This window comes from Phascolarctos cinereus, unplaced genomic scaffold, assembly GCF_003287225.1.
Source record: "Phascolarctos cinereus isolate Bilbo 61053 unplaced genomic scaffold, phaCin_HiC Scaffold_5;HRSCAF=322, whole genome shotgun sequence".
NCBI lineage: Eukaryota > Metazoa > Chordata > Mammalia > Diprotodontia > Phascolarctidae > Phascolarctos > Phascolarctos cinereus.
The window spans coordinates 304,137,965-304,149,980 of record NW_027555958.1 but is presented as its reverse complement, the minus strand read 5'-3'; the positions used below and the strand labels follow the sequence as shown (position 1 = coordinate 304,149,980).

Here is a 12,016-nt window from a genome sequence, read left to right as displayed (position 1 = left end):
ACAAGGGGGAAGGAAGAGGGACCTCTCTGTGCCCCCTTCCTGTTTTCCTTCCCCCCTGTTTGTTACAGAAAAAGCATTCATTACCAGGCCCTCCATTTCTCACATCCTCACCCCATGTAAGAGACAGGCCTATTTTGAGGACTGATTGAAAGATTCTGACTAGAGACGTTCAGAAAGCTGCCCGCCTTTTTCACTGGCTTTTGCTCGAACGGGCAGCTGTTCTCCGGCCCACAACTGATCTCAGAAACTAGAAATATTTATTTCAGGCTCTGTCCCACTGACCTATGTGGGCGGAAATGGAAAACACCTGTCAGGTGGGAAGCCGTGATCTGGGCCAACAGGAAACTAGCCTCCTCCGTCCCCTCGCTCGCAGCCCCTCCTTCACCAGTCTCACCCCATTCCTGTAAGCGCGGGCCCGCGCGCCCCCTGGGGGCAGACCCCCGCGTCTGCAAGAGGAGCAGCGCGGCCAACCCGAGCCGCAGGCCCGGCGCTACGAAGGGCTTTGGGGACGACTATTAGCCTCAGGTGTGTGTTCGCGTAGCCGTGTCCCCAATTAATACGCTGACCGGCGGCTCCTCTCCTCGTCCTGTCCCGCAGCGGAGGAGTTATGTCGTGCCTAACCGCAGGATCCTCCTGGAAGGAGGCAAACGTCCCACCATCCGCTGAGACGGAGAAATGTACGCCGCGCTCTACGGTGGCCGGGAAGGACTCCTAGCGCCAAGACCGACGTCTGGGGACGGCCCTGGAGTCACGTGGGCCAATCACAGCATTCGGTCTCACCCAGCGAGTTCCCGGAAGGAGGGAGTCGCCAACTGGCGGCCGCTTCCGGCTGTTTGACTGGTGGCGGGAGCGGGATGAGTAAAGGCCGTGCGGAGTTGGCGGCAGGTGAGCTTCGGGGCGGGTGCCCAGGGACAGTCTGAGACCGGCCGGCTCCGGCTGCGAAGTGACCGCTGCCCATTCCCCACAGCCCCCGGGCTTGTCCTGAGTTACCTCCGGGAGCAGAACCGACCCTACAGCGCCCAGGACGTTTTCGGGAACCTGCAGCGGGATCACGGGCTCGGCAAGGCGGTGAGATGCCCCCCGAGCGGCCGAGAGCCCCCCCGAAAAACGGCCGGGACCCGGCGTGTGCGTCGGTCCGAAACAGGCGGCCCTGCGATGAGGCGGCCGTTGGCCGGGGCGCCCCTCCTCACCCCCCTCCCTTCCCCACGCGAGAGACGGGTCTCCCGGTCCTCCGTCCCCACCCCGAGCCCATCCCGGCAGGCTCTTCTCAGCCCCAGGCCGGCTCCTCCCAACCCCCTCATCTGTCTCTGCCAGGCTGTGGTGAAGGCCCTGGAGCAGCTGGCGCAGCAGGGCAAAATCAAGGAGAAGGTGTACGGCAAGCAGAAAATCTACTTTGCGGACCAGGTGAGAGGAGCCGCCTTGGGGGTCTGCGTTCAGGGCCAGACTGGTGCTGGGTCACCCACTCCCTGGGCCAGCAGAGCCCTTCGAGGAGCTCGCCTCTACTCCGCCGTGGAAATGCTGTCTGGCTTTTATTAGTTATCAGACTGCGTGCCCCGCAGTTCGCTTTATGTGGCGTTGTTGTAGTCAGTACTTAGCCTGCTTAGGCTTTGGGAGAAAAAATCTCAAAAGTCCTCTTGCTCTGACGATTCCAAACTTTAGATCTACTAAATTCTTTGCCAGCTTGGATCCTCTCACACCCTCATACAGTAACATCTTAGCTGGTTTCCCTGCCACTGTTGATGTTTTTCTCTGTTCCATTCTGTCCTGCACACTGCCACCAAGATAAATCTTCTGAAACATGACTTTAAATAGAACCTCGGGATGATTCTCAAAAGCCAGTGCCTCATCTACTCATCTTCTGTCCCTCTCCAAAGCCCTACATAATATTGTCCTGCTCTGTCTGACCTGTTTTTTTGTTTTGTTTTACTGTTCCCAATTAGAAATCCTTCATTCCAGTCAGGTTTGTGTCATTGTTTTCAAAGACTACCCAGAAATGTTTCTCCCTTTGCCTATCAAAATCCTTACTGTTCTCTAACCTAACTCAGGTATCATCTTTTCCGCAGTCTTCTTTCACAACTTCAGGCTACAGTGATTTTTCTCATTACAGAGTTCTCATAGCATTTATCATAGCTGCATGGCACTCCCTACAATTCTGCTGTTTCTATGTACAGTGTTCTGCTGGTTCTGCACCGTGGATAGACAATTGGTACTGGAGACAAGAAAACCTGAGTTCAAATCCAGCTTCAGGAACTTAATAGCTCTGTGGGCAAGTCATTTAACTTCTGCCTGCCTCAGCTTCCTCATATAAAAAATGGGGATAATAATAGCACCTCCCAGGGTTGCTGTGAGGATTAAATGAATAGTATTTCTAAAGCACCTGGTACAGAGTAGATGCTATAAAAATGTTAGTTATTATTAATTACTATTTATTTTAGAACTTAAACTTATAAACAGCAATATATAATTATTTTTTTTCCTCCTGATAAAACTAAGCCCCTTGAGAATATGCAGCATATCTTAGCACTTTTACAAAATACTTATTCAACAAATATTTATTAAGTGTGTTGTATGTATCATCCATTTAGTGCTATAAACATATTGGGTGCTGAGCATTGCTGAATTAAATGAGCTGACCTTTGTAACTCACCATTCTCCTTCATGCTTTAATTCCACCTATATTTCCAAGAGTCCTTTCATCTAGAACAGAGATGACACACTCAGGAATGCTGCCTGAATCAGATTAAAATGTAATTGGGAATATTTAACAAAAATCAAAATACAATAGAATATAATGTTAACATGTGGTTTTCTAAGACAATATGGGACCTACAAGGATCATTATGTGCCATAGTCCCTGTTTCTGTTTGACGCCACTGCTCTAAAGGATAGGATTAGGATTTGGGAGATAGGGCAGAATTACTAGGTTTTATACATATCCTTACGTAGTGTGAGTTCTTTGCCTTGAGCACTGCTCAGGGTGAGTACCTTTCTTGTTTCCTTGTCTCTGGCAGGATGAATTTGATACTGTGAGTGACACAGATCTCAAAGACCTTGACGATGAAATTCTGTCACTCACTTCCAAAGTCCAAAGTGTCCAGCAGAGCTGCCGTCACATGGAAGCTGGTAAGTGGCCAGGTGGCTGCAGAGAAAGAGCTAACTCAGAGCTTACCTAGGAGTTGGGAAATTGTTAAATTCTGGGTTTGTTGTTTACAATATTCAGTTCATGTATATATATATATACATATACATATATATATACATATATACATATATATACATATACATATATACATATATACACATGCATATATATACATATATATACATATATATATATATATATTTCACCCAAAGTGGCACAAATGCAACAGAAACCATCAGTTAGTCTTAATCAATTGGTTCTTTCCCCATCCTGTGACTAGAAAACTCTTACCTCCTACACTGCTTTGATTTAGAATTGCTCTCTCTTGGGGTCAGCATTCTTTCTCTCTGCTACTTTTTGCAAATTCTCATCTTTATCTACCTATCCACACTTCCGTCTAGCCAGTTCATATCTTTCTGCTTTGTTGTTAATGTAGTCCCCTTCATCCTATACATCATCCATATCCTTTCCCATCTCCGGTCCTCACAGAAACTTTTCTTTCTCCAAAAGACAAGGATCCTTGACCACCCTCTCCAGTGCTGGTTCTTTCCCTAGTGCCTTTTAATATATTGGCCCAATAGGAGTTGTCTATCCTGTTCCTTGTTCCCTGTTGTCATTTATAGACCCTGCCCTCCCTCTGATGCCATCAGTCAGTAACTTCTTCATCCATTTTCATCACCATGTCCATCTCCTCGTTGCCATGAACTGGCCTCTTTACTACCTTGCCTTTTTGTCCTACCACTCACTGTGGTTCAGGCATTACATGCCAACCCTTAACTCTTGCTCAGACTTAATGTGACCACTAAAGATTCATATTTCTAATCTCAACTGAGCTCTCCCTTGCTACACAGCAATACTTTTATTTTTCCCTGATTGACTTTACCTCACTCTTCTCAAGGGCTCATCCAAACCTTTTTCTCAGTCTCAGGGGTAGGGAACCTGTGGCCTCAAGGTTCTCAAGTACGGTGCTTTGGCTGAATCCAAACTTCACAGAACAAATCCCCTTAATAAAGGGATTTGTTCTGTAAAACTGGGACTCAGTCAAAAGGCCACATTTGAGGACCTAGGAGGCCACATGTGGCCTCAAGGCTGCAGGTTCCCCACCCCTAAGCCAAGCCTTTCTTACCCCTTACCTATCCCCACTACTTTCCTGAGAAAACTGAAGCCCTCTCTTATGAGCTCCCTTACCTTTCCTACCCATCTTTACCTTTAGTCTCTGAGGAAGAAGAGGTGGCCTTTTTTTTTTTCCCAAAGGCAGCTGGGGTTAAGTGACTTGCCCAGGGTCACACAGCTAGTAAGTGTCAAGTGTTTGGTCTGAGGCCAAATTTGAACTCAGGTCCTCCTGACTTCAGGGCGGGTATTCTATCTACTTCGCCACCTAGCTGCCCTAGAGGTGGCCTTTCTTGCTAAGTTTGACTTAGTTCAGCCTCCAGCAGGAGACCTTTGTGTAGACCATCTGCTACTGCCTTGTCTCTAAGGCTACATTCTTATATTCACTGATTTGTGTATGTTATCTTGCCCATTATAGTATAAACTCCTTGAAAGCAGTGACTGTTCTTGCTTTTTTCCTTGCATCCCTAGTGTTTAGTACAGTGTTTGCCACACAGTGCTTAGTTGGTTAATTGATCTCCCTTCTCTAACCCCTCCTTTGGTGATCAATTCTTCCCGGTCTCTCCCATTGCACTGGTTCCTTCCCCGCTGTCTGTGAATTTCTCCAGGTGTTAACTCATTCTTAAACAGCTATCTTTGGCAGCCAGCCACCCCTAAATTGTGATCCTTTTTCTTTCCTCCTTTTTACTGCCAAGATGAAGAGAGAAGTGTCTAGTGGCTGCCTCTAATTCTTAATGCCCATTCCCTTCTCAGCCCCTTATAATCAGATTTTCACCTGTACCAGTCTCCTGAAACTGCTCTTTCCAGGGTTTCCAATAATCTCATAACTGCTAAATCCAGTGGCTTTTTTTTTTTTTAACAATCCTCATCTTCTTTTTTCTGTGCAGCTTTTCAGACTGCTGACAGTCCCTTCTTCCCAAATAGTCTTCTCTTGGCTTCTGTGACACTACTTTCTCCAAGTTCCTCTCCTATGTTATCTTACTAGTTCTTTTTAGTCTCCCTTCCCCATTTATTGTTTATTTCCTTGTTCCTTAAGCATAGGTGTCTCTCAAAGGTCTGTCCTGCACCTTCTTCTTAATTCTACCCCTGAGTGATCTGTCATCAGCTTTCATGGAATTAATTGTATACTATATGTAGATGATTCCCAGATCTATATATCCAGCCTTAATCTACATCTCAAACTCAACATGTCCAAAATGGGAACATAAAACTTTCTCTTGGTGTCTGTTCTGCTAAACTTCCCTATTTTTATTCAGGCCATTGTCATCTTTCCAGTCACACGAGTTTGTAACGTCAGTCATCCTTAATTCCTTTTTCTGTACATTTCATGTTCTCACTTGCCAAGTTGATTCTACCTCCATAACAACTCTTGCATCTCTGTCTACTCACAGGAACACTTCCTTATCACCTCCAACCTGTTTCCAGTCTTCTCACTATTCCATCCTTCATTCAGCTACCAAAATAATCTAAGAATGGGAAAACCAGTCCCTTGTTCAAAAAACCTTCACTTTCTATGATGAAAAACACATTCCCTAGCCTGGGATTAAAGGCTTTCCACAATAATCTGGTTTCAATCTATCTGTCCAGTACTAACTCATTTGCTCCCTTCTATATAATCTGGATTACTAGATGTTTTCCAAACTTGACATTTGTTCTCCTGCTTGCCTGGAATGCATTTTCTTCTAATCTCCCGTTTTCCAAATATCAATCTTCCTTCAAAGCTGCTCAGATTCTAGGTCTATAATAATCCCTAGTACTCTTTTTCTTTGAATTATCTTGGTTTAACTTTCTGTGTAAAAATTCTCTCTCTCCTCCCTCCCTCCCAATAATAGGTTCTTTAGGGGCTGTTTCATTTTTCTTAGTAACCCTGGTACTGTGCACAGAAATTTAAAACTAACTTGAATTTCACCAAGTTAAGAAACATGATGAGATAGGATTTTAGAACTGTTGAAAAAATACAACCTTCTTTTAGTCCTTTCTTTTTACACCTTTGGTGACCTCACTATTATAAGGGACTCCCAAATCTCCTTTTCTCTCTATTTCCTTTATCCTGAGCTGCCAGGTTAATGAGGAATATAAGTTCCTCAGGAATAATTATTAAAGTTGGTCTGGCTTTTTTCAGAGCTGAAAGAACTGAGTAGCTCCCTGACTACACCAGAGATGTGTAAAGAGATTGAGGAGTTAAAAAAAGAATGTGCCAATTATACAGAGAGGCTGAGTAAAATCAAAGCAGCTACCAATCATGTGACTCCAGAAGAAAAAGAAAAGGTAAAGGGGATAGAGGAGGGGAATCATTCCTCGGAGTGATTTTTGGAGGCTTGGCTCAACTGAAGCTGAGTGGGTGATTCCTAAGGAGTTAGAAGAATCTTTTGGGTTCATGCCCAGGTGTATCAGGAGAGGCAGAAGTATCACAGAGAGTGGAGGAAACGGAAGAGGATGGTAAGTGTCAGAACAAATTCTGGGAAGGCTCTTTGGAGATGGGGCATGGAGGGGCTGGAAAAGAGCACTAAACATCTTAAGAACTACCCTGTGTTTTTCCTTGTTAGGCAACTGAACTGTTTGATGCAATTCTTGAGGGTTACCCCAAGAGTAAGAAGCAGTTTTTTGTAAGTGTTGTCTCCCAACCTCCCTCCCCTTTGTTTCCAGGCCAGATACCTAACACTGGAGGTAGGTCTCAGTTGACTTTTCTCCTTGCCCTACAGGAAGAAGTTGGAATCGAGACAGATGAAGATTATAACGTTGCTCTTCCAGACCCCTGAGGAACCTCTCTCCAAACAATGTAGAAGGGTCAGAAGGAACTTCCTGGACTGGTTGTATTGGTGTTGTTTTGGCACTTCCAGCTGTCTTTTGTCTACAGGAGGAGTCTAAACTAAGGCAAAGTGACTAGACTAATTAGTACCAAGAAGGCAGATGGTTTTATATATATTACTCACATCACTTTAGTCTCAGATTTGACTTGATAAATTCAGGACAAATTTGGGCTTAAGCATTTAGTAAAATTTATTGCAATTACAATTTGATATAAAAATAATTTGTATTGGATGGTAAGCCTGAAAAAAAGGAGAGGGGGCTAGGCTTCTATATATCTGAGACAGAAGTTTCTCCACTGTCCCCTGGCTCATTTCTGATAGAAACTGTTACAGCAAGTAGGAAGTGGTCAGGAGAATGGACATCTATCCCTAATGAACTCTTCAAGTGAAAAGAGGTGGCATGTAAGCCTGAGGTACCACAAGACCTGCCTGACTTAAAAAATTAATACAATTGTAAGCTTAAAAAGATTACATTGAAATAAAAGTTAAGAAATTTGTCATAAGGTTTCTGATCACCATGGCAGACTCCCTAGGGATAAAATCCCCATATAACATGCTAAAAATTTTGTCTGTGCCATGGACGGATGTGGCAGCACCACTGGGGATGAGTGCCGGTGGCACTCCCATGATTATATAAATACTTTCTCTGCCTCCTCCAGTTTCCTGCCAGAAGTGATTTCTAGGGGACAAATCCAATGGCCCCTAGAACTCCCACAGGTTTGAGATGGGTTTGCTTAGTACTGATAAAATAAATTAGTCAGAAGCTGTCCAAAACCCAGCAAACAAAGCAAATGTTCTGTTTGCGATGTCAGAACCAGAACTCAACAAGCCTCCCCATTCCACACTTCCAGGAGCATTGGCTGAAAGGCTAGCAGTTAGTAGAGCTGGTTTTTCAGTTGGTGCAGCACCCCAGTAACAATCTCCTGGAGGGTCTAGGGATAGGAGAAAAAAGAGAAGAGGGATGAGTCCAGGCCAAGATCATACCTCCAACATCTTCTCTACACCCAAAAGTAGTAGTCTGCCTTTCTCAGAAAAGGGGGATGGGACACAAAGGCAACACAGACAGTGAGGTATTTTCTAAAGGACCAGCACAGTGTTTGACGTGCTAGTGCTTAATATCTACAGGTTGACTTTAAACTGAAACCACAAACCAGGTTAGACTGCAGGGGAAAAAATGAAAGCATAAAAGAAAGGAGGAAAAGGAAACTAGAGGTGGATAGAAATCAGGGTTCAAGTACCGCCTGTGATGTAGTGGCTCCCGGCAAGTCACTTAACCTTTCACAGCCCCCAGCCATGACTATGTGGCACAGCAGGTGCCAATCCACATTGCTAAAGAATTCCCTATCCTGGCATCATCACAGATCTACTGAAAGAAAAAGCCACCTTCCACAATGGGTGACTTAGACCACCCTGCCTGAAGGGGCTTCAGCTGAGTGGCTGCTGCTGTCAACCAAACTGCTCCCACCCTGCCCTGCAGTCATCTCAGCCAGCACACCTGGGGCTTACAGTGCTCCTCAATCCAGCTGAAGACACAGGCTGACAGCTCCTGGAAGCTGGCCACAGAAATGGAGGCATTGAAGGACTGGAACAGAGAGTCCATAATGCCCTGGAACACATTGAACTTGACCTGGTCAGAGACCTGGTCCTCCCCTTCATGAGGGTTGTCCTGGTGTGCCTTCACAATCTGCTCATAGTTCCTAAAACCAAGAAAAGACATGATGGTATGTGACAATATCATCCTTCCTCCCACCACCACCACCCCAACACTCCTCAGAGGCCCCTGCCAGTCTTTAAAACCAGAGTTAGGAATGCATTAATACCAGCTGGCCATGAGAAAATAATGATGTTGCAATAGCTTATAGGATTGTCTAGGTGCATACAATTTCAACTAACTACCTAGGCCCAGTTGCAGAAAGTAGTTATGATTATCCCTGCCCTTGTTCTTCCTCTGTACTTACTCAAACTAGTATTAAACACCTGATATGGATGTGCAAGATATTTAACGGGACAGTAAGATAAAGTGTAGTGAATATCAGAAGAGGTTGTCCCTTCCCTCAGCTCTGCCTCTAGAGCTATGTCAATAGTGGGACAGTCATCAATTCCCCTCTCTGGACCTATGTCCCCTTCTGTAATATGAGTTGTGACATCTTTTCCAGGGTTATGTTGTGTCTTTCAAAATCACAGTCTCTACCCTGAAGGAGTCTGATCTAACATGATTTTGAAGTTATTGCATTCATTAATGAAGGATAGATACAAGCATTTATTAAGCATACTGTGCCAGTCACTGTGCTAGTGCTAAGTGCCTTAAACAAATATCTCATTTGATCCTCACAACCACCCTGAGAGACGGGTGATGTTATTATCCCCATTTTACAGTTAAGGAAACGGAGGCAGAGGTAAAGTGACTTGACCAAGGTCACAAAGCTAACATGTCTGAGGCTAAATTTGAACTTGATCTTCCTGACTCCAGGCCCAGTGAACTATTTAGTTACCTTGAATGACTCACTTGCTTATATACCAAAATGATGGCCAAAATACCTGTCCCTAAGGGTTCTCTACTGCTCTTCCCAGTCCTTTCTCCATCTGAGCCTTACCTGTCCTCCACTTACTTACACTTTCATGATTTTCAGGGCCATGACATCCTTTCGTAGTGTAGAAACTTCCTCCTCCTGTTTCTTCTTCTCTTTATGCAAGAATTGTATATAATCAATGGCTGGAGAGAAAACAGGACAAGTTAAGCATGAAGAGTGGCACCTTCTGTCTTGCTCTCCTCTTCCTAGTTTATATCCCCTGGTACCTGCACCCCTCCCGCTCCCCACCCTCTCAGTCCCATACTCTTCTGAAGAACAATGGCTTTGCTGAGCTTCTGGGAGCCAATGGAGAAATCCTGTTGCTGACAGGTGGGGACAATGGCCTGAAGGTCATCATAGCCTCTCTGGGGGGAGAAAGAAGAGGATCATACTAGTACCTAAGGTACACTAATGCCTTTTACCAGGAAGCTTTTCTACTAAGACATCAGATCAGTACCCACAGAGAAGACAGTAAAGTGAGGCTGTCACAGGAAACATTGCCCAGCAGGAGACTAGGCTCCATGACCTGGAATCAGCCGACCACTTCATGAAGGAGTGGCAGTCGAGGCTGAGAAGCTATATAAGAGGTGCACAGCACACCAATGCCATTTGCTTGGTATACAGGCTATATGCCAGACACTTCAACCTTGGATTGAAGGCCAGAGTTGATGTGAATAAGGTCAAAGGGTTCAGGGTTCACCCTCACCTTGATGGCATCTCTCCTCTTCTGTTCTGCTTGTGTGTGGGCTCGGCGCCTCCTATCCTTATACGACTCCTTGTAGGGCTCTTGTTGGTAATCACTGTCCTCATCATCTGTTGGGTCAGAAAGTAGCAAGATACCTATAAGCTGAGTGGCACAAAGAAGTGGGACAAACCTTAGCCTTGGAAGGGAGAAGCCTGGAGTTCCGAGGTGAGGTAATCCTAAAGACCCAAATCAGTCTTTGGAGACCCTCATGCTTCATATGTTAGTGGGAAAATTAGTTCTGGATGCTGTCTTGAAACCCCAGATCTCTGGAAACAATGGAATTCTGGTAGGGAAAGAGCCTAAGATGACTGTGGAAGTGAGGATAAGGGGGTTGCTGCTTACCTGTATTGGGGACTGAGGAAGCACTGGTGGAGCCAATACTATTGGCCCTGGACACTACACTCCCCTTTCGGTTACTTTCTACAAAGAGCCCTGGAAGAGAGAGGCACCCAAGAAAAAATTATGTTCTCAGGCCCTTGGGCACTAGCTAGACAGCAAGGTTGGCTCCAGACCCTCCCCCCCCCGACAATTCTTTCCCTCCCCCCTGGGCTAGTCATTCAATGCCTTCCGAGCCCCTAAGGCTCCTACTTACACTGCACGACCCCATTACTTCCCTCCCCCACCCCCGTCCGATACCTGGAGGCCGGGGCACACCCTGCCCCCCGCCCGACACCCCGAGAGGGCGGGGGCGGCGGCCGCGTCACCCAGACCTGGGCCACTCACCAGGGTCCAGGCTGCTGTCCCCATACGCGTACTCCACCTGTGGGGGTAGGGAGGTTGCTCAGGTTCCGACCCGTCCGGAGCCGGCTGCGGGCGCAGCCCCCGCCCCTGCCCCCGCCCCCCGCGCCGCAGACACTCACACACAGTCCGCTTTCTCGGCTCCCCACTTGGGCACGAGGGGGGCCGGGGCTGTCTCCGCAGCCCCCAGCCCCAAGCCCCTGAGGGCGAGTCAGGGAGAACTGGGGGGAAGTGGGGTAAACCCCCGCTCTCCCACTCCCCCTGCGTGCACGTGCCCGACCCGCCCTCCCCTTGTCGGCGTGCGCGCCCACGGGGCTTGCCTTGACCCAGGGGTCCTCCGGAGAGGCGCCCCGCTCCGTCATTGTCAGCCCGAACGAACCGGAAACGCCGCGTGCAGGCTCCCCCTAGGGGCGGAGCCCGAGCCCATATGGCCTGTAGCTCACCAATCCCAAGGCATAAGAGGAAGGGCGCGCCGCGCCTGCGCAGGGGAGAAGGGTGCACCGGACCCAGCATTTTAAAAGGGTGTTAGACCAGAGTTTAAATTCCAGTGTGAAGCTGTAATAGCGTTCTCTGTCTTTATCTTACGGTACTCACTCCCCTAAGTCAAGATTTTCCGAGGATCGAGTAGTCCACGTTAATTAAAAAAAAAAAAGGGGGGAAGGCGCGAGGGATTTTCTAGCGTGGTCATTTGTTCTTGCACTTGCTTTACGTAACGTAAACGAGGAAACGTTCCCTCCTGGCTGTTCAGGGACTACAATTCCCAAGATTCCCACAGATTTAGTCGGGCCTGGTTTCAGCGGCCGGGATGCAGGCTGGTTATGGTCATAGGGTGGCAGCAGCGGGGTCCTGCAGCCTCCTAGTCCCTTCACCCCGGCCACACCTTAGGCTGGGACCTCTAAGT

At 47.0% G+C, this 12,016-nt stretch overlaps 2 protein-coding genes across 3 annotated transcripts; one reads left to right on the top strand and one right to left on the bottom strand.

Annotated features, from left to right (window-relative positions):
* The first annotated feature begins 35 nt into the window (after positions 1-35).
* Positions 36-7,565, top strand: PSMC3IP (PSMC3 interacting protein). The gene is made up of 8 exons (XM_020972659.1): positions 36-885; positions 968-1,068; positions 1,315-1,404; positions 3,012-3,123; positions 6,375-6,520; positions 6,638-6,691; positions 6,799-6,858; positions 6,955-7,565. Exons 1-8 carry the CDS (start codon positions 855-857, stop codon positions 7,009-7,011), a joined length of 651 nt encoding a protein of 216 aa, XP_020828318.1. The 5' UTR covers positions 36-854; the 3' UTR covers positions 7,012-7,565.
* Positions 6,955-11,575, bottom strand: MLX (MAX dimerization protein MLX). Of its 2 annotated transcripts, XM_020972658.2 has the most exons (8): positions 11,436-11,575; positions 11,101-11,137; positions 10,720-10,809; positions 10,339-10,445; positions 9,898-9,997; positions 9,676-9,775; positions 8,558-8,759; positions 6,955-7,994 (listed from the first exon to the last, which is right to left on the bottom strand). In XM_020972658.2, the coding sequence occupies exons 1-8, from the start codon at positions 11,475-11,477 to the stop codon at positions 7,938-7,940; spliced, it is 735 nt and encodes a 244-aa protein (XP_020828317.1). In that variant the 5' UTR covers positions 11,478-11,575; the 3' UTR covers positions 6,955-7,937. The 2 variants fall into 2 exon arrangements, with proteins under 2 accessions (XP_020828317.1, XP_078012173.1); XM_078156047.1 differs by lacking the exon at positions 6,955-7,994 and having other exon boundaries at positions 8,525-8,759; positions 11,238-11,492.
* Between the last annotated feature and the right edge of the window lie 441 nt (positions 11,576-12,016).